This window comes from Prionailurus viverrinus, chromosome F2 (genome assembly GCF_022837055.1).
Source record: "Prionailurus viverrinus isolate Anna chromosome F2, UM_Priviv_1.0, whole genome shotgun sequence".
NCBI lineage: Eukaryota > Metazoa > Chordata > Mammalia > Carnivora > Felidae > Prionailurus > Prionailurus viverrinus.
In genome coordinates this window covers 72,516,492-72,538,631 of record NC_062578.1, presented here as the reverse complement: position 1 = coordinate 72,538,631, position 22,140 = coordinate 72,516,492, and the positions used below count along the sequence as shown (strand labels likewise).

General features: G+C 43.9%; 1 protein-coding gene across 5 annotated transcripts in view; it reads left to right on the top strand.

Moving 5' to 3' along the window:
• Positions 1 to 22,140, top strand: part of ASAP1 (ArfGAP with SH3 domain, ankyrin repeat and PH domain 1) — a 347,294-nt gene that overhangs the window by 218,840 nt on the left and 106,314 nt on the right. For all 5 annotated transcript variants that reach the window (XM_047842304.1, XM_047842303.1, XM_047842305.1 and 2 more), the window contains one exon: positions 4,039 to 4,184. In XM_047842304.1, the coding sequence (XP_047698260.1) occupies positions 4,039 to 4,184 (146 nt within the window). The remainder of the gene's footprint in view (positions 1 to 4,038; positions 4,185 to 22,140) is intronic.

Genomic DNA, 22,140 nt, shown 5'->3' with positions numbered 1-22,140 from the left:
GGCCATTTTCTGTCTCATCAGCCCTCCCATTCAGTCACACCCGTGTCTGTGACAGTCCCTCCCACCCCCCCCCCCAAAGCCCTGTATTTCTCTCTTCTTCCCTACACCCCCGAATTTACCATTTGTTTCTCTGCTTGCTATACTCCGTAATTGAACCTGCCCTCTGCCTCTGCCATTGTTCTCTCCACCACCAGAACCCCCTGTCTCTCTACCCTCTCCCTCTGCTGAAAACCTGCTTGGTAAACCCTTAGTTTTGTACAAAGGGATGCATGTGTTTATATAATATTGCTAGTGAGTTGTCACAGATTTGGGGGGAAAAAAAAAGCCTGTGAGATATATATTCTTTTTTTTCTTTTTTTTTTTTTTGCGTGTGTGTGTGAGAGATATATATTCTTATACTGGCTACATGCCAGGTACTGTTTTAAGCACCTAACAGTTAATTGCCATTATTTCTACCCACAAGATTATTAGTATTATCCCCAGATATACCTTACTAAGTTGTGATTTTTTTTTTAATGTTTATGTATTTTGAGAGTGGGGGAGGATCAAAGAGAGAGGGAGAGAGAGACTCCCAAGCAGGCTCTGTGCTGTCAGCGCAGAGCCCGACACAGGGCTCAAACCCACGAACTATGAGATCATGACCTGAGCTGAAATCAAGAGTCAGATGCTAATCGACTGAACCACCCAGGCACCCCATAGACTGTGATTTTTAAAATGTATCTACAGTAGGAAATTTCACACATATATACAGATGTAGGATTACCATACATATACTTATGCACATAAATATAGGTATTGACTATATGGTGGTTCATTAGTGGAATTAACAAAGCACACAGGACCCATGCCCTAGCCTGGACTTACTCATCGAGTCTCACCTTTTGCCTCTCTCACGTCATTTTTGATGTTCCATCTTCCCGATAAAGCCTCCTCCTTCCCTTACAGGGTTCTGGTGAGGGTTAAATATGGTCTTGTAAAAAGCATTTGGGTAAGAGAAGGTTCTCAACAAATGCCAGTGCTCCCTTCCTGAGCCCCATCTGCCTTAGCCAAGTCTGTCTTGTTGCTTGATGAGTCCATCATCTCTGAGAGACTAAGAGCTTCTCCTAATTCTTTCTAAGCTCTGCATGCAGTTCCAAACTCAAGAGAGTGGCTGTGTCTGGGGAGGGAGGGAAGAGATTGGGATTGGGGGAGAGAGGAAACATTCTGGAATACTTTATTTCTTAAACTGGCTGGCGGGTCCATGAGTATTCTCTTCATCTGAAGGTTGTGATATATGTCATTTGAAATATTCATAATTCCAAGCAAACAAACAAAAATCCTATATACTTCTGTTTTACCAGAAACACTTTCTTTGAAAGCAGTTGAAATGAACAGGCTGCTGAATTTTTGTTTGTTTGTTTGTTGTTTGTTTCTGTTTTTGCTGGCCTCCAAAAGCAGAAGAGGTCTGGTGGGATTCTCAGGGGTGAGGTAGGCTCTTTAGCTTTAGACAGAAGGAATCAGGGGTAACTCCAGTTTATGAGGAGATCAAACATGTGCATCCTGTCTGTCGAGCTGATGTGGCCTTTCTTTTGTGTTTTCCTGAGCCACTTCCCTCCATTACTTGGGCAATAACCAGAGCTGCGTTTTATCTGTTTTAATATCTCGGCCTAAAATGCTGACATCCACTGTAGGCATCATGAATTTTTGATGTGATGATTGGAAGGCTGCTGGGGCCTCATTTCATTTCACTGGACTGCTGTGACACTTGTTTCCTTTTGTGTATTGAGACTTCCTTCTTGGGACATTCCCCAGTTCAGACCTCTGTTTGGTTTCATGAGTGCCCAGTGCTCCCGCACAGTTATTGAGAGTGTATTTGAGAGTGAGATGCTTTGGATTTTCATCTCCGTTATTGAACGATCCAGGAGATTTTAAGAAGGGAATGCTTCTTAAGTTCCTGAAAAGAAAATCAACAAATCCAAGTCAATGGATATTTACTGAGCCCTAGCTTCTTAAGCTCAGCTCACCGAAAAATGACAACCACGGTCGTATTTGTTGGGTGGGGACGCAGAGATGAGCCAGAAGTAATCCCTGCCTCTCACAGTCGTATGGCAAGGAAAGGTCTGTACTTACACAAATATGATGTGATATGGTGGAAAATACTGCAAAAGAGGCACAGAGAGTTACTGGCAAGGGAGGATATTGCCAACTAAGGGAAGGCTCTATAAGGAGGTATTTAATTAAGCCTTTAGAGGTATGATTTTGCTAGACATGATTTTGTCACATACTCACCGTTCATTTATTCATTCAGTAAATTGTTATGCGTCTCTTATGGGGCTCCGTACAAATCTGTGCCTCCCTGTCCTCTACCACAGAGGAAGAGAGAAGCGAGGACCTGAGTAGAGGCATCTGAAACGTGTGCACGTGGAAGTGGGGCACCTCGCCTCCACTCACACTTCCTTGGTCAGCATGTGTCATGTTCCGTGCTTGCTTCCTTCAAGGGTGTAGAGACGTGCAGGACTGCCTTCCAGAGCCTGCAGGGGTAGGGAGTCTGGATATCTGTGGTAAGCTTATGTCTGCTGTAAGCATCGCAGGATGTGATGCACAATTGTACAGAACCACCCTGGATGCTGCATTGATAGGGGACTGTAGGTGAACAGGAAAGAGCTGCAATAAAGAGACTTTCATAGGGAGGTTCTGCAGTGATCAAGGCAAGAGATGATGTCAGATAAGATTGATAGCCATGGGGGTAGTGAGTTGTCAGATTTGGGTTACATTTTCAAGGTAAAGACAATAGGGTTTGCCAGTGGGTTGTATCTGGGGTATGAGAAAAAGAAAAATCAAGCATGACTTTGATGGGTTTCAACCTGAACAACTACAAGAATGTATTTGTCATTAACTGAGATATAAGGGTCTGTAGAAAAAGGAGGTCGGGGGCAGAACATTAAGGGTTTGCTGTTAGCATGTTGAGATTGAACATAGTTATCAGACATCCAGGTGGAGATATTGAATAGGCAGTTGATATAGAAGTCTATATTTCAGGGCTAGGGTCTGGGCTGGGTTATCAATTTGGGATAGAATAGAAGTTATTCAAAGCCATAAACTAGATGAGATCCCAAGAGAGTGAGCATAGAGAGAGAGAAGAAAAGCCCAGGGCTCTCCAACACTATGAGGTCAGGGGGATGAAGATCCAGCAAAGATGTTGGGGAGGAAGGAGCAGCCAAGACATAGAAGAACGGTGAAGAGAGTGTGATATTATCCTGGAAGCCCAGTAGAGAGAGTGGGAGTGGTTATTATTTATGGTACACTCACTCTTTGTACAGTTCGTATCACCTCTTCAGCACCGCATTCATGTAAGATAGGGTTAGTGTCATGTTACAGATCAGGAAAGCAAAGCTCAGAGTGAGGAAATGTATTCACAAGTATCTCATTAACGCCTTGTAATTCTCCAACTAGGATAATGGTCATAAAAGTTACAAAACTGATAAGATAGCTAGCTTATAGGTGGTGAAACCAAACCTCAAACGTTGATCCATCTGATCCATGCCTTCACGACTCACACCAAGAGATCGTGTGCAAAAAAAATCATTTTAAAAATGCTGTTCCTCAGATCTGAGGCTTAGACAGAATTAAAGGAAATTAAGATGAGTTGCAGAGAAGGAAACCTTGTAGAACCCATGGATGTTTCTTTTGCATTCCAAGATTGATTTTCAAAGGAGACTTTTCTCCTTGTTCCTGCTAATCATAGTTTCTTAATGGAAATACGATGTGCTTTGAAATGGGATGATAATCTGACCCTCCCCCCCGCCCCCGTGGGGAGTCCATGGGCTAGCTGGGATGTAGGTGAACTGAACGCTGTGAAAGAACAAGGAGGAAACCCCGTTTACTAGAGTGAGCGAAGACATCTCGCTCTCCGCTGACCACCTCTGGACACATTCAGTGAATAATTGATGCCGTGTCTCTTTGCCTTCCTTTTAAGAGTCTCTAATGATCAATCAGTGTTCGCAGTAACTCGTCATTGTGGCAAATAATAGCTCAGACTCCTGCCTTCTTCTTTTTTAGATCACGTACAAAATGAAGAAAACTATGCACAAGTTCTTGACAAGTTCGGAAGTAATTTTTTAAGTCGAGACAACCCAGACCTTGGCACTGCTTTCGTCAAGTTTTCTACTCTTACAAAGGAACTGTCCACACTGCTGAAAAATCTGGTAAGCCATTGCATAAGTGATTTCTAAAAATTTCAGCCAGACCAAAGTACAATAAGATCACAAAGAGAACAATTTAATAATCTTCTCCCCAGCCCCCCGTCCTGGGGGTTAAACAAAATTAAAATTAAAAAAATAAAAAATGAAAAGCTTTTTAGTCTCCGGTATGGAGTCACGTGTAAAGAAAATACCGTTGTAGAACTCCTAGATCCAGCTTCTAGCAGGGTAGATTTATGGAGTCGGAGAAGGTAGTTAACCTGAATTCTCTTCCCCATTCTACCATTGCCTTGGTTTGGGTTTTGTTTGAGATAGCTTCTAGCGACTTTTGTTTTTTTATTAGTTGAAAGAGTGTTGATGATTTCTGTGTCAAACATACACTGGAAATCCACGTTGCAAGTGTTATACCTCACTTGTTTGAAGACAAGCATGCATTTTGGTCCCTGACTTACAAATAATTAACCTCCCCAGTTCCTCATGTCATTTTAACCCCCCACCAAGAAAAAGATTTTGGGATTCAGGGGAATCCAGGGTTACAGAAGTTGATGACAAAAGGAATCCCTAAAAACCTGGGACGTGAGGGGTGTCTGGCTCCAGGAGGCAAGCAGAGTTGGGGCTGGGGCGGTCTCTTTGGCGACACTGCTGTCCGGACACCCGCCCTCACACCCTGTTCACACTGAGAAGGCTCATTCTGTGTGGCATCACCACCCAGCCCTCCTTGTACATTAAATCAAGTCTCTCTTCTCCAGAGTCCCGGGAGATAGAGGCACAGGGAGGTCGGACAGTCCCAAAGGAAGACGATGCCATACTTTCCTCGGCTCTTTCCTGAAGACCGGCAGACTCTTCCTCTCCCCCAGTCTCTCAGTATTGCACCCTGGCCTCCTTTAAGAACTCAAGACGTCTTGGCCCTGGGTTAGTTGTCTTCTATCAGATAGGCTTCTGTGACCTTACAGGAGAATCTTGTCACAGATCTGTTCAATACAAACAGCTAGTTTACAGACGATTACATACTCTTCGAAAAATGAAAACTGCCATTCTATAGTGTTTTAACCTGAATATTTGACCAATCAGAGTCTCCTTTTTTTTCCTATCCTACTAGATGAATACATGTGTGTGTCTGTCTTCCTAACAGCTTAATTCTAATTTGTGGTTTATGCCATTGAGTTAGTCTCCTACAGTGACAGCTAATCTTAAAGAAAATGAAGATGGAGAATAGAAACAGGTCTTATTTCCAAAAACTTCAGGAACTTAGGACCAACATGTTCCTATACTTTGGGGTTTATTTGACAAATCCGTGATACCTCTGTAAATCTTAGAGTATTTAAATCGCTTTTATTCGGAAGATGGCCCTCATTTCTCCTTCCTCTGGGTGCTGCCTGTCTTTCTACTGATGGCCTTGCTCAAAGACCATGTGGTGGGAAGAAGGGAAGTGAAGCAGCACTCTGACTACGCACGTGAGTAATTACTGGTAACAGACTTGCTCAGGGAGGAAGTTCTGTTTTCCCCCGAGGTGGGTGTTTTCACAGGGGTGTCTTGCTAATAACCTTTAGTTTTCGGGACACCAAATGTATTTGGCTTCAGTCGAGACTCATCCCTTGCACATTTCCTGGACCAGTCCATTCCTCCACTTCCCTTCACTGTGGGTTCCTTCCCCAGCGTGTGCCGGCCCCACAACGCAGTGGTCACTCGTGGAACTCATGGAACATTCGTTGTCTGTATTTGCTTACCTAATACCGCGCTGACTTGCCACCATACAGAAACCACTGATATTTATTGAACGCCTTGATGAACCTGGTAATGTGCATCATGTGTAGATTTCTTTTCTTTTTTTTTTTTATGTCTGTATATTTGTGAGAGACAGAGGGTGGGGGGCAGAGAGAGAAGGAGACAGAGAGAATCCCGAGCAGGCTCCGAGCTGTCAGCAGTGTCCGACGCGGGGCTTGAACCCACGAACCGTGAGATCATGACCTAAACCGATACCAGGAGTCGGATGACTCAGTGACTGAGCCACCCAGGTGCCCCAGTGTGTAGGTTTCTTATTTTACATCATACAACAATCCTATGATTGTTATACCTTCAATCCAGATGAGGGAGTTGAGGCACATCAGTATTTAACCTGTTCAGGGACACTGTTAATAAGCAGACGTGTACCCGAACATTCTGTCTGTGAGTCCATTGTCTCTATCACCCTACTCTGTTACACTGCCTCTATCACCCTACCTTGGTGATTGTGTTTCCCTGAGTAATGCTGATCTAGCTGGCCCCCTACACAAACTCCAAGCTGCAGGCCTTCTTCCTCCCTGGCTACTCTCCTTTAAGGGGTAGAAGTCTAAGAAATATCTGATAGAAATTGCTAAAAGACCCAGTTCGCTTAATTAAAAAAATAAAAACTGACATTTTCTCTTTGAAGTTAGTGGTGGCATGCCTGATGAGGAAGCAGGTAAAAGAATCTGTTTGTACTATAGTTGGTTACTAAGGGAACGCTATTCTGACTGAATAAAAAGCCAGTCCCAGGAGTTTATACAACCTGACAACAGTTTCAGCAGCTTGCTGCTTCCCTTTTTATGTTCTGCCAGGAAAGGATAGAGCGAACCAGACAGGCTGATGCGGCCAAGCCTTGGAGCAGAGAGAGGGCTCAGAGGAAGCCACGCCCCAGGAGGGAGGGGCTTCTGGCCAGCTTGCAGCCCTCCAGCCCCCACATAAGAGTTTGGGGAGCATCCTGGAGCTTGTTAGACCTCTAGAACACCCCCTGGGAACCAGTATTTCTCAAGAGGCTCTGGAAAAGCCTATTTTCTTAAGCTAGTGGAGTCTGGAAACGTTAAGCAAGAATGGATACAGTTGGAATTCAGAGAGTAAGATAAAAGAAGGTACTTTGATATTTTTAGACTTTTCTAAATTGTATCCTCAGTGCAACCAGTAAATGCCAAATGCCTCTTGTGTTCCAAGGTCTGTGGTACAGATGGAAAAATGTCATTTTCTAATAAAGGTAGTACTTACAATGGGCATTTTAATAGTTTTCATTAAAACATTACTTACTTTCATATAGAGGAAAAGGAAACGGTAGATTTGGGGGTCAGGTGTAGCTTTCTGCCTTCGACTAACTCTAGTTAGAGAAAAACTCTCATCGTGTTGCCTGTAAGTAATCGGTATTGGGAGTGTATTGTGTTGAGGGGGTTCTGAAGGGTTGGTTGGTCCTGAGAAATGTGACCCGCTAAGTGATGATAACTGTCTCTTCTCTGTTGGTTTGTCTTCATCTCCCAGCTTTCAGTGACTGTGGAAGGTGGGATGGCCAGGTGGGAAGTTATGTGAAAACCCCAAGAGCCGCAGGGATGCTGGCGCTAACATCAGACAGGGCTGGGGCTGGTTTCTGTTGTCTAGCTTCTGACTGCTAACTGACCGCCACCTGAGGACCCCAAAGAGAGTTGTCACTGTGGCTCTTTACCCTGTGAGCTCGTGCCAGAGTCGACGCACCAAGTCAGGTTTAAAGTAACTCACGTTTCCTGGGCGCCTGGGTGGCTCAGTAGGTTAAGCATCTGACTCTTGGTTTTGGCTCAGGTCATGATCTCACGGTTCACGAGTTCAAGCCCCACGTTAGGCTTCATGCTGACGGTGCAGAGCCCACTTGGGATGCTCCCTCTCCCCTCTCTCCCTGTCCCTACCCCACCTACACTCTCTCTTTCTTTCAAAATAAGTGAATAAACTTTAAAAATAATTTTTAAAAAAAGCAACTTGCATTTCTTCCTGCCTTTCGCCTCCACATACCAGGAGATGTTTTTTGTAAAAAAGCTGTTTCACCTCACAACAGGCCGAGAGAGGCTGTGAAGGGTGGGGGGGAAGTAGGGTCTCCATTGGACCTGCCAGCCCAGCTCCCCGCTCAGCAGGTTTACAGCCATAGGCAAACGGTTGAACTTGTAGGGCTAGTGTCCTGACCTGTACATAGCATTGCTGGTATCTGTTGTGTGGTAGTGATGGGACTTCATTGAGATCATGGAATCAGATCACCAAGCACAGTACCTGACATGCGGAATTTACTTAACAAATACAAGCTTTTATTATTATTTACATCTTCTCATTTGATCTCTATGGCAACTCCCCAGGGTAAAGGCAGGAATAGAGAGTCCCATCCCATTTTACAGATAAATGCATCATATCTCCAAAAAAATAATATGCCTGGAAATAGTGGAGTTGGGGCTCGACCGCAGGTTCCCTGACATGCACTGTTTCAGCGATGTGCCCCCAGCAGCGACAGAGTGATGGCATTGCCTTTCTGTATGGGTTGTGGATGCAGGTAGCCCACCTGGCTTGACTAGAACCTGTATGAGTAGCCATCAACCCGTGTTTGTGTCTGTTTAGCTTGCAAAATTCTTTCTATCCGCATTTTCCCTTTCATTTCCCCCACCAGCGAGTTATAATATACTAGAAAAAGAGTGTTAGCCAGTAGTTCACAAACTTGTGGTCTTAGGACCCCAGTCTTAAAAATGATCAAGGAGGGGCGCCTGGGTGGCTCGGTCGGTTGGGCGTCTGACTTCGGCTCAGGTCACGATCTCACGGTCCGTGAGTTCGAGCCCCGCGTCGGGCTCTGTGCTGACAGCTCAGAGCCTGGAGCCTGTTTCAGATTCTGTGTCTCCCTCTCTCTGTGCCCCTCCCCTGTTCATGCTCTGTCTCTGTCTCAAAAATAAATAAATGTTAAAAAAAAAAAATGATCAAGGACACTGAAGAGTTCTTGCTAACGTGGACCATTTCTATCCATACTTACTGTATTAGAATTCAAAAGAGAAGTTTTGAAGTCTATTAATTCATTTTGTTGCAGTATGCCGTTTGGGTGAAATAGACAAAAAAATAGAGCCTCACACAGGTCTATACATTGGAAAGAGAAAGGAGTACTTTACGAATTCAGGTGATCATCAGTATTCTTCTTTGATACTGTGTCAAAACTTGACAAGGGTTTGTTTCTTAAAAGTTAATAACAATGTCTGTGAATCTGAAACTGCGTGTGACAGGCTCACTTTATTCATTTCTGAGAAAATGTTTGCCAAATACCCATGTCTCAGTACCATAGTTTGTCAGCCATTCTTTCAAGGGGAAAAATGGTGTCCCCTTAAAAAGGTAACAGACAAAACTAGCTAGTTCAGCTAGCAACTCAAAATACTGCATAAGTGCTTTTTCTCAAGATAACTGTCATGCTCTGGTATGCCTTGAAGGTAGTTTGTGTGTACTTCCTATTATATCAAACAGAATATAAGAAAGATGTACTCAAGGACTGATACATAATCAAATCAGTAATTTTTGCTGTTTCATCGTGGGCATTCTTTATTTTTTTATTTTTTTAATGTTTATTTTTTTGAGAGAGAGACAGACAGAGCATGAGCAGGGGAGGGGCAGAGAGAGAGGGAGACAAAGAATCCAAAGCAGACTCCAGGCTCTGAGCTGTCAGCACGGAGCATGACTTGGGGCTTGAGCTCTTGAGCTGTGAGATCATGACCCAAGTCAAAGTTGGATGCTTAACCAACTAAGCCACCCAGCCACCCCTCATCATGGGCATTCTTAAATGAAAATAGCCTTTTTTTTTTTTTTTTTTTTTTTTTTTTTTACTGCAAGAGCATGACCATAAACAATACAGTGGCCTCGGTTGGTGTTCAGCAGTGCCACGATTCACATCAGGGCACCAGCTGTTTCACCTCCATTACTTTCGTGCTGTCAGTGCTAATGTCTAAACAGTGGGAAAGTCAGGTAAAATCTGTTAGTGCTATTATGAAAGTACTATTGACCTTTGGGACTTCTAGGGATCTGTACCATGCCTTGGGGACCCCTTGCATAAGAAATCGAAGGCTTTGCTGTGATTCTGGCCCTGGCCTGAATAGATTAACACTGCCTAAGTTACAAATGTGAATGTCCTCACTGGCAGAATGAGGAAGAGTTACCTTCCTTACCTGCCCTATTCTTTTTTTCTTTCTTTCTTTTTTTTTTTTTTTGAGTGTTTATTTATTTTTGAGAACAGCACATGTGGCGGGGGGGGGGGGGGGGCGGTTGCAGAGAAAGAGGGAGGGAGAGAATCCCAAGCAGGCCCCACACTGTCAGCACGGAGCCTGATGCAGGGCTCGATCTCACAAACCATGAGATCGTGACCTGAGCCGAAATTGAGAGTCGGAAGCTTGACTGAGCCACCCGAGGCGCCCCACCTGCCCTGTTCTTGTATGAGGATTATCACACCACACAGGTGAGAAACTTTGCAAGCTGCCGAGTCCTGGAGTCACACACAGTGGGCTATTACCGTATTAATAAGCTACATTAATATTAAAACCGCTGAGGCATTAATAGCCACTGCAGGAGACTTTATTTATGTATCTTTTCTTACTATAAAAAGAACACATGCCTAGTGGGGAAAATTGAGAATCCAAAGAGAAAATTGCTGTTTCTCTTTTATAGTCTCCCTTCCCAGAGATAACGGTCATTGATACTTGGGGTTTATCTTCCTAGTCCTCTTTCCTGCACCTCTTCTCCTCCAAATAGATGAAATCATATGTTCTAAGCAACTTATATTTCACTAGATTTCTCTTAATGTTGGCGTTAGAGCATTTGCACCCTCCCTCATTGGGACGGATGACAGATTCAGAAGCTTGAGAGGGTGTGCATTCCCAAAGAACCCATCATCCTTGACAGTTCAGCCTTTGTTCCCGTGGAGTCTTGTCCCGCCCCAGTGCCAGGACATCTGCCTGATGGCAGCCCAGGTGCTACGGCAGGAGGAGGACCCGGGACTTACTGTCCGGTGGGACTCCCCAAGTACGTTCCAGAAGGTCGTTTTTCTTTTGCTTCCTGTGTGCTTTTGACACCTTAAAATGAAAACAAGTTCCATAAAAGGGTGACATCCATCAAGATAACATTGCCATTTGTATATTTTTTCTGATTAAAGTCCAGGTCACCCAAAACTACCGAGGGGGTGGACTGATCCGAGAGGGAGGACAGATCCGTGGTTACCAGGGGTTAGAGAAGGGGTCAAGGGCATGACCGTAAAGGGGTAGCCTGAGGGAGTCCCTTTGTGTTGATGGAACAGTTCTCTGGCTGGGTGGTGATGTGGTTGTGCTGACCTGTTCCTGTGGTAAAATGTCACAGAGCCATACACAGGCATACTAAAAACATGACTGTATGCAGAAGCCCAGGTATCAGTGACGGTTATCTCTGGGAAAGGAGAATATAAAACAGAAACCACAATTTTCTCTTCGGATTCTTAATTTTCCGCCACCAGGCATCTGTAGACTGGTTGATAGTCTTATCCCAGTGTTGCTTCCCAGGTTTTGATAATGTCCTGCGTAAGCTGTTAACTTTGTAAGGTCTGCGTAAGTTGTTAACTTTGGGGGAAGCTCGTTGAGGGGACAGGGGCCCTCTCTGTACTGTTTTTGCAACTTAGTGCTGAGTCTGTGATTTTTTCCAAAATGGAAAGTTAAAGTATAAATCATCGAATTCTAGTCAGGGAAACAAAGTGGGGAAAAGCCTTGAATGATACAGCTACCGTTACATGAAAATTTCAACGTGAAACCAATGTGCCGAGCAAAACTCAAACCCTCTCTTCTCTGCCATGCCCTCAGATCTGTACTCCCACTTTCTTTGCCCCCACCCCCCCCCTTTTTTTTTTTACAGGTTTTCTAAACCAGTCTTTGTCCGTGTTTTCAGTTGCTCCCTCTAGTCAGAGTCCTTTTTGTGGTCACTGTTCCCAAAACATGAACTGATGAGCTCTTTCCCCTCAGCAGGGAGTCTTTGTCGTGTGTGAATATGCCGAGGGAATGCTGCCTCTTAGTGGAGAGAAGCCAGTGCGATGTGGACAGGATGTATTTTGTTGATGTTTGTTAAGATGTGTGAGGCCAGATTACAAGTGCCTGGGCTTTTATGCGAAGTACTTGTCATATAATCTGGTCCATAAGCATATGCTTAGTAGAGAGTAGCATTTAAAAAAATATATTAGAAATATTTCTTTAGTTGACTTAACCAGTCTCTCTGAATTCATCCTTCTTCCTGTTAAAGATGCTTTTGTAACCAAAGCCAGCTCCAGACATAACACATCACTTGTTGTTTCTGGATTATAAACTATTTCTTGCTTCCATGCCTTTATACCTTCCGTTCCTTCTCCTTTTAATGTCATTTAGTAGTTAATGTACATAGAGTAGATAAAGGCTTTCTTTACAATGCAGCTTCCTTGTTTAAAAAAAAAGGAAGAAAGGAAAGCAGGATGATCTTTTAGAGTTTTAGCTTTTTCTAAGTATTTTTTGTTATTCATCTGATTAAATACATAGAACCTAAATTATGTTCAATTTTTTCTTTTTCTTTTTCTTTTTCTTTTTTTTTTTTTTTAAGTCATTGGAAAGAAAGCCGTAAAAGCATTGCTTGCTAAACGGTGCTAGATCTGCTCTCTGGCCAGCAGCAGGCCACCGTTCCTGGTGGCTCAGTCGGTTCAGCGTCTGATTTCGGCTCAGGTCATGATCTCCTGGTTCACGAGTTCGAGCCCCTCGTCAGGTTCTGCGCTGACAGCTTGGAGCCCGGGACCTGTTTGGATTCTGTGTCTGCCTCTCTCTCTGTTCCTCCCCTGCTCACACTCTGTCTCTCAAAAATAAATAAAGATTAAAAAAGAAGAAGAAGAAGAAGAAGAAGTTAAGGAGTCAACAGTAAATTGCATCCATTTAATCACCAAGCCACCAAATGGGACGGGAAAGGAGTAACTGGTGGGTTGAAATAGATTCTCAGTGGGTAAGGTAAACTATTTGAACCGTATCCCAACCCCCCCAGTGCAGCAACAGTGTTAGGAAATATATGTAAATCCTCTTGTTAAAGGAGGTGCCCAGAAGGATTCTGGTCCAGCCAGGACTGTCCATGCCTTCTCTTCCCTGAGCCTCTGGACAGTTCTGTAACTTGCGAAAGATCCTCAGTCTCTCTTTTAACAGTTAGAGTACCGTTATTGCTTCAGAGCTATTGAAGCACAAGAAAGATTTCTCCAGCTACATAGCATTTCCCGTGTGCAATCTCTAACTACAGGGTATGTGGTCGAGTTAAGGATTTGTTTAGTGTTCAATTTTTTTTCTTTTCTTCCCCCTCAACTGAGAATAGCTAAGAAATATACAGGTTGGACCTGGATTTATAGCTAATCAATTATTTCTCAGGTTCTTTGAAATACTGAAAAACGTAGAGGGCGTGAGTTTGCTCAACAGCCCATTGGGAGCCCCTGGGTACCCTGGATTATAGAATACAACTTAACAACCTTCTTTGCAGAAGAGTCATCCATAATTGGAAGGTTTTAGGATTTCATCTGCCAGACATCCCCCCATGTCCTGACGGGCTTCCCTGGCAGTTACTATCGTGAGAGCTATCCATGTGGGTAAGAAGGAGGTTTCCTTTTTCTCTTCCATTGTAAAAGTTGTACATGTTTACTATAAAAATGTGAGAAATAGGGGACAAAATAAAATAAAGGTAATTCTACCCTTCTAACTCCTGTTAATACTAATAATATACCATGCCCTTTGAAACAATTTTATAGATTTGTACCCGGGAAACTGATAAAATTCAGAATTTTACAGATTCCAGAGTGGTGGTAGGGTGCATATGCCACATATTAGATAACATCCCTCCCACCAGCACCCCATGACTTTTCAGGCAGGTCCTCATAATTAAATGCAATCAGTCTGTTTTCTGCAGTGGAACCTGTGAATGTTTACATGAAGTAAGAAAAGACTCTGAAGGGTGCCACCTCAGTTCAGGTCAGAGCTTACGACCACCTGAATTCACGTTAGATCAGGTTTTGTTGCCAAATGACTTTAAAAAACAAAACAAAACAAAACAAAACAAAACAAAACAAACCTTGTTATTATACATATGCTTTGCAAACCTTATTTGAAGCCTGTTGGCTGTCTGGGACTATATAGATAAAATTGGAAAAATCACTTTAACAAGCTACATAGTATAAACCATAGTTGTATGGTTCATTCTATAATGTTCATTGTATAAACCATAGATTCCCTATATAAAAATTGAATTTTACATTCATCAGTGCAGGTGTACCTTGTCTTAAATACATCCAATATACGGAAGTCCTGTGGTATCCCCAGCCTGAATTTAAAAATGATTTATTTTTCTTTTGGCTTTTTTTTCTTTTAAGGATTAACATTAAAAAGAGTGTAAATAGGAAGTTCAAATAATGCATTTTTTTAAAAAAATATTTTTTTTAACGTTTATTTATTTTTGAGACAGAGAGAGACAGAGCATGAACGGGGGAGGGGCAGAGAGAGAGGGAGACACAGAATCCGAAACAGGCTCCATCCAGGCTCTGAGCTGTTAGCACAGAGCCTGACGCAGGGCTCGAACTCATGGGCCGCGAGATCATGACCTGAGCCGAAGTCGGCCGCTCAACCGACTGAGCCACCCAGGCGCCCCTCAAATAATGCATTTTTAATGTTTATTTATTTTGAGAGAGAGTGCACGGATGAGAGTGGGGGGTGGGGGGAGAGAGAGAGAGAGAGAGAGAGAGAGAGAGAGAGAGAGAGGAAGGGAATCCCAAGCAGACTCCACATTCATCATGGAGCCCAACTCAGGACTCAGTCTCACAACCACGATTATCACCACCTGAGCCAAAATCAAGAGTGGGCACTTAAGCGACTGAGCCACCCACATGCCCCTCAAATAATGCATTTTAAATAGGATTGAATTTTCATCTTGAGAATTTTGCATGCAGTGAATAACACTTTTCAAAATGTTTTAAATGTGTGTGTTTGTGGCTTTGTTTGTGGCTGTCCAGTGTTACTCTACTTGAAACAGACTCACAAAACAGCTTCTCGATGCTAGCAGAGGCTTATGTGTGAGAGTCGTGGTTCTGTGAGAGAGGAAGGAAGGAAAAGCAAGCAGCGTGGAGGAAGGAGAAGGAAACCAGTCACTTGTTGGAGGAGAAAGTTTCATTAGCAGTAAGAGAAGACTGGGCATGGAGGGGAAGGCTTCAGATTCACCCTGGAATGCTCGGGCCCCCTAATATTTGCTTATCAGTATCTCTCTTAAACAAAGCTAGAGCTGGTCTCACCCTCGGGCTCTTCAGACGGGAGTTTTCATTATTCTTATGGTTAAATTTTATTTATATAAATAATACTGGTAACAGTAGTGTATCCAACGAGCTGAGTATATCCCAGACACCGTTTTAAGCACTCACGTGTTATACTAGCCAGAAGGGGCTAGAATGTGCAGCAGTCGTAAATTCACCCCCAGATCTCCGTGGCTTAACAGAGGGAGGGGTTCCTTCCTCCTCACATCCCATGTCTACCAAGGGGGTCTGCTCCACACGCTAAGTCATTCAGAGACCAAGGGCCCATCACTGCAGGGTTTGCTACGGCGGGGGAGAGGAGAGAGCACCACGTGCAGGCTCGTCACTGCTTCCCCTGGTGTGTTAGTTCCCCACCTTAAACTGTGTTCTTAGCCCCACTGGCAGGAACACTGACAGGAAATAGAAGGGAGCAAATAGAATATTTGGTGAGTGTTACCATTTCTGCCTCATTACTCTTGACATCAACTCTACCCGGTAGTAGCCATTATTATCCTTACTGAACGGTTGGGGAAACTGAGACACAGAGTGCTGGGGTAGATATCATTCAAACCTGGGTGGTCTCCTCCAGACCCCCCCATGCTTTGAAGAACACTGGACTGCCTCTCAAGGTGTCAGGATCCTTTTACGGATATAAAGTAAAGCATACTTTTAATTCGTTTAAGTAAAAAGGTTGATTTAAAGGACCGCAAGCACAAGAGTGGCAGAGACGGTACAAGGGTAAGGCGCACACTGTCGGGAGGTAGCTAGCCTTGGGTCTGCATGATCTTGGTCCCAGAAGCCTCCAGAGCTCCTTTTCCAAGCCCAAATCTGGAGCCTGTTGTGAAAAGCAAATGCGGATGTTTTCCTTTGTTCAGAGAATTCTGCCACAGTCAGCTTCACACGCACGCCTCTGACCTCTCCCCCTCTCCCTGGATTTCCCGTTCTCCGTGTCCGGCCTGACCTCTTATCTTACCTGGACTCTGCCATTCCTCTCCCTGCCTCACATTAAGTGTTCTCGGTTGAACTGGGTTTCGATTCCTCTGCAGAATGTCGCCCCCGAGTCTCTCCTCACCTCCGCTTCCTGTAGCCTCCCAATGAGGCAACCTGCTCCACACCCAGACTTTTGGGCAGGTACCACAGCCCAGCTAGGGCACCTTCCTCTGGGCCGATGTCAGCCAGCACCAGGGAACACGGATTTGTGAGGGGAGTGTGGCTGGGTTTCAGGCACCACTTGAATAAGCCAGGTTGATGCTTTGAGCTCTGTACACTCTGTGCAACCATGTGCAGGGGCCGTGCCGGGCCCAGTGCATCTAACTCCCTCTTGTCTGGGAACACGAGTATCAGGGCCTGAGGTGCCTTTTCCCACAAGTTTTCCCTGAAATACTAATCCCATGCTGCCCTCTTTTTTTATTTAAGTTTGTTTGTTTGCTTATTTATTTATTTATTTATTGAGAGAGGGAGAGAGAATGTGTGCGTGTGAGCAGGGAAGGGGCAGAGAGAGAGAGAGAATCCCAAGCACTGACAGCGTGGAGCCTGATGTGGGGCTCGATCTCACAATCTGTGAGATCATGACCTGAGCCGAAATCAAGAGTCAGACGGTTAACCCACTGAGTCACCCAGGCGCCCCCCATGCCGCCTTCTTTGACAAGAGTTCTGGATTGAAAACCACTACATCTTGCCCTTGGGGATTTACAGTGTACATTTGTATATTAAAGACTTGGAGACATCCTGTTCTTAGAGACCTGACCAGTTCAGTGTTTTTTAAAACTTCCTTGATCACAAACATTCTTGTGTAAGAAACTTTGACTTCCCATGGAACCACCTTGAGACGTACCGATCGAGAGGTTTTCTGGATCAGGTGATCCATTTCATGTGTTGTTGTTTATTTGTTTTACTTTTATTCCACTTTATATCTGTTCTTCTAGAATTTATTTCTTATTTACATTTCAGTGTGTAATTTCTGATTATTCAAGCTGGTGGCTTCTTTATACCTTGCTTCTTTAAGATTATACCCTCTGGTGCCTTTTGGTACCATTAGGTTTAACATGAAGAAACCCCTTGCTGATCCAGTCTTGAACTAGCAGCTTACATCTTCCCCTAAATATGAACAGGCCCTTTTATTGACTGGTTGTCTAGCCATGTCAAGCAATTGAAAGTTCAGAGAGCTGGCAGAGTGCATGACTTTGAAGTCAGGTAAAACTGAGTTCACATTTCTGTTCCCTCGTTTCTCAAGCTGGGTCACTAGAGGCGGAATCATTTATTCATTCACTCCCTCATTTATTCACCCAGAAAGCAAGGACATCAAAAGAGGCTTCCCAGAAGAGACACCCTTGAACTAGGCCATAAATAATTAATAGATATTTATAAAACTATTCTCTTAGGCTTGCAGATGCATGTTTCCTTAAATAGAAGCATTAAACAGCATTAAGCTTTGGTTGATACATTTGATATTTAGAGAGTCAGGTGAAAGTCTGTACTTCAGGTTTTTGTTTCCCACCCCCCGCCCCAAGATTTTCTAAATTGTGGTCCTGACTTAGCTAGTATTTACCAAATGTCCATTCTGTTCCAGGCTCTGCTGAGCTTGACGATTACTTCCATTCAACAGACTGCTTATACAGACTCTTTTAATAGTTTACACTAAAGTACTTCATTTTATTTTATTTTATTTTATTTTATTTTATTTTATTTTATTTATTTATTTATTTATTTATTTATTTATCTTAATGTTTTTATTTATTTTTGAGACAGAGAGAGACAGAGCATGAGCAGGGAAGGGGCAGAGAGAGAGGGAGACACAGAATCAGAAGCAGGCTCCAGGTTCGGAGCCATCAGCACAGAGCCCAGTGCAGGGCTCGAACTCAGGACTGTGAGATCATGACCTGAGCCGAAGTCGGACGCTCAACCGATTGAGCCACCCATGTGCCCCAAGCACTTCATTTTATGAGGAAGGATGGACATGGGGATAGTTCCAGATTTTTTAGACTTCCTGCTTTTTGCTGCCTGTGAGTAGAGAAAACTTTTTTTGGCATCATTTGGCATCACAGGCATAATATCCAAGATTTCTTTTTTCTGCAAGGGTGGCCTGGAACTATAGCAACCGGTGGTGAGTATTACAGCCACCATTGAAGTAAATTATTTGAATTCTAACATTTTCAGTGAGGGTGGAGCAAAGTGAGTCTTAATTAAAGCACAAGATGTGGACCAAGCAGACAGAGTGGGGAGTCCAGGCGAAGAGGGCACTGCTTCTCTGCTTTTCTACCGGTTAAATGAACACAGTGTCTACAGTAAGAAATCCCTGTGTCCTCCTGGTGTCGTACGTGGTGGGCCCCGAGTGCTTGCGCTCACTTATTTTGTTAAATTTTTTAATCTGTCAGGAAATTGCTTAAAAGCGTGTTGTTGTCAAACATACAGTGTGTGATAAAGATGTTCAGTGAAGGCAAGGAAAATGTAATTTGATGTCACCTACCGTAGGCTTTTGTTCTAGTTTAAACACAGCAAATTGTAGATGACGTGCGTGGAAATGAAATTACGGGTCTGAAAGTTGATCGTGAACCAGCCGATTAATCGTTTCAAGCACAGTAGAGAAATCATTAGGGCCGAGATGTCTCTTCAAACCAAGGCCCAGCTGCCCAGGCCTTTCTTCCTTTTGCTTCCCCGTTTATCTTGGGCTTACAAGTCGTAGCCGCTCCCCCTTTTGTTGTAATTATCCTCAGATGAAGTCAGATGCTGCAGATCGTACAAAGAAAAAAAGAGTGCTTTCATTTTCATCCTTGATGTAGGAGATGATGTTAAATCTAACCCCTCATTTACTTAAATGGAATTAGACAAAACATAATTGCATTATTTTACGTTAAGGAATTCTCCTATTCCCAGATACTCCCACGCCTACCCATTTTTCTCTGTGAAACTTCCAGTAGAACTGTATTTTCTGCCAAATTCAGTCTTGTCGGTTCCCGAGGCCTGTAACGTCATGGTTTGATTTGGTTCCCCTTTTCCTTAGGTCTCCCCAAGCCACCCAGAGCAGTCATTCCTGTGCTTTTTCTCCTGGTAATTATGGCTGAGACCCACCTCTGTCCTGTTTTCGTGGTAACTGTGCCTTGGCGATTTCCATGTGTTGACTGCAGGTGTTCCTTCTCTAAAGGAACTTGGGTTCTCCTTCTCCTTTGACTTTGGACAGCTGCTGTTAGTGTAAAGCAGTTGATGCCCCAACTGGACCTTGCACCCAACCCATCACGCCTAGAGAGCTGGTTTCAGCCTGGGCCATTGGGCCCCACCCGCAGAGTGTCTGGTTAATTAGGGTTGAGACTGGATTTCTAACAAGTTCTGGGTGATGCAAACACTATTCTTCCCAAGACCACATTGGGAGACCACTAGGAAGGACGGTCACTCTGGACAGAGGTATAGAATTCCCTAATGTGACAGAGAAGCTGTCGTTTTTCCTGCCAGATTCACTCCCTCATTATTTTTACTTCTATACCTGCCATCTGGTTTCTATGTTGTATTAATACGTCAAATAACAAGTTGAGTGAGAAATAAATTGCTGGTTGATTATATCGCCCTCTTGTGTTTCTGTGTCATATTTCTTTTTAATACTATTCTGAATAAAAAATACCAGTTCATTGCTGAAAACTTAGGAAATACAGGGGGAAAAACCCTGAAATAAAAGTCACTGATAACCTTACAATTCACTGTTTACGGGTTGAGATCTATCTATCTGTATCTTCTTTTTTTTTTTAATTTTCTTTCTTTAACATTTATTTATTATTGAGAGACAGCATGAGCATGGGAGGGGCAGAGAGAGAGGGAGACACGGAACCCGAAGCAGACTCCAGGCTCCGAGCTGTTAGCACAGAGCCTGACGCAGGGCTCAAACTCACAAACCGTGAGATCATGACCTGAGCTGAAGTCCGTCACTCAACTGACTGAGCCACCCAGGTGCCCCTGTCTATCTGTATCTTCTAATCTCGTTCCTATTTATAAATCTTTTCTTATATGTGTATTTATTGTCATAATTTTTTAACCACGTTGGTTTCATACTATAGTGCTGTTTTATAACCTGATTTTTCACTTGTTTATACATTTTGAAAATGTTTTCCTGTTTTGGAAAGGAAGACTGTAGCCTCGGATCTTTGCTTACTTGGAAGCATACAGCCTTTTAAAACAGAACTACCATGGTTGAGATGGGATCAGGAGCCTAGACCCTCTTGGGGGTGGGGACAGGGCCACATCCTGCCCAGGAGACAGCATGAGCATTTCCCTCTGGCTTTTCTCACCCGGGTCGTCTGGATTTCTTTCTGGTGTGTTTAGTCGTATCTCAGTATCTCATCTTAGGCTCTGAGAGTACTGTCCCTGGAAGGTATATTAGAGACCTTGTAGACCTCGTTTTATCAGTGGCAGAAATGAGAAGTGACCGGCCTGTACCCACACAGCCAGGTGGAAGCAGGTTCAGGTCTAGAACACTCTTCTTCTCCAGTTGTCAAAGCCAGGCAGCTGCTGGATGGAAGGTACCTTTGGTCCTTCACCCCCAACCACATAGTGGGAGCAGTTCTCATCTCCCGTCCCTCTCCTAAATCCGCCGTCACCTCCCCGACTTCTAATCTGGAAGTGCAGAGTGCTCCGGGAAGACCAAAACTCGTTCACATTCTGTAATACTTCTGAGTCTCATGATAACTTTTCTGGTGTGGAGAGGAATTCATTTGTTCAGCCATTTACTCAGTCAACACGCGTTTTATTTAGGGAATCTACACTCTGCTAGGGGTTGGATGTAACACAGTGGTGGGTGAAACAGCCATAGCTCCTGCCTTCAAGAAGCTTTGCTCTAGACACTAAAGAAACACTCAGATGGTTGTCAGATGCATTGTTCTTTGAAAGTGAGCCTATTCTGCCTAGTTAAGACTCAGGGGAGATCAGACAGGAGAGACCTATGTAGAAATGTGCTCAACACCTCACTGAGGAGGAGGCATGGAGCCTAGACTAGGAGGCTCTTTGCCAGGAGCCAACGGAAGACTGTTCCAGACTGATGGTAAAGCATGTATATGCTTGAGAGCTTGATGAATCAAGAACCAGAAGGGCCGGCATGGTTGACGGGCGGGGGAAAGGGTAGAGGGGCTTCAGACTGGTTGCCAGGGCCAGACTTAAATTGTGAGGTTGGATTTGAATCCAGTCCATGGGAAGCCATTGATGGGTTTCACGCAGGAGAGTGATATGATCTGACAATCATTTTAAAAGATCACTGGAACAACAGGACTCAGGAAATGAGGATGGCCTTTGGAGTCAGTAAAAACCTTAATTAAGACTCTGACCATCCGCGTAGTCACTGTTTGACCTTAGGCAAGTTACTTGACCTCTCTGAGCCTGTTTCCTCAATTGGGTGAGGCTAAGATACATCCTACTGAGTTGTTGTGAGCAATAACTTCAGGTAACATACGTTAAACACAGTACCATCTGTCATTTTAATAACTCTAATTCAGGCTGATTTGCCTGGATTAGAGCATGGTATATAATGGGATGCATTACCTTACAGTCTGTAGAGACTCCCTTGCGGGATGAGGCAGGGAAACAATAAGCTTGGAGGGAATGTGGTGCAACATGAGGGACATTCGGGAGTCCTGCCAACCTCCGTCCCAGCCTCAAAAGACCTATTCCAGTATCCAAAATGCCATCATTTGTATTTTTTCCACCACTGCGGCTGAGCTGTTCAAGTGTGAGACAGTAAACCTAGTTACGTTTTATTAGGAGTCTGTGTTGTGCAGCGTTTTGCACACATAGCACCCGGCGTCTACATGGCAACACCCTCAGCACCGTATGGAGGCAGCCTTATCGTTGCCACTATAAGGAATGAGACTGAATCTCTAAGAGGTTGAATGACTAAATCTCTAAGTCTCTGAAAGGTTGAATGACTTGTCCAGGCACACG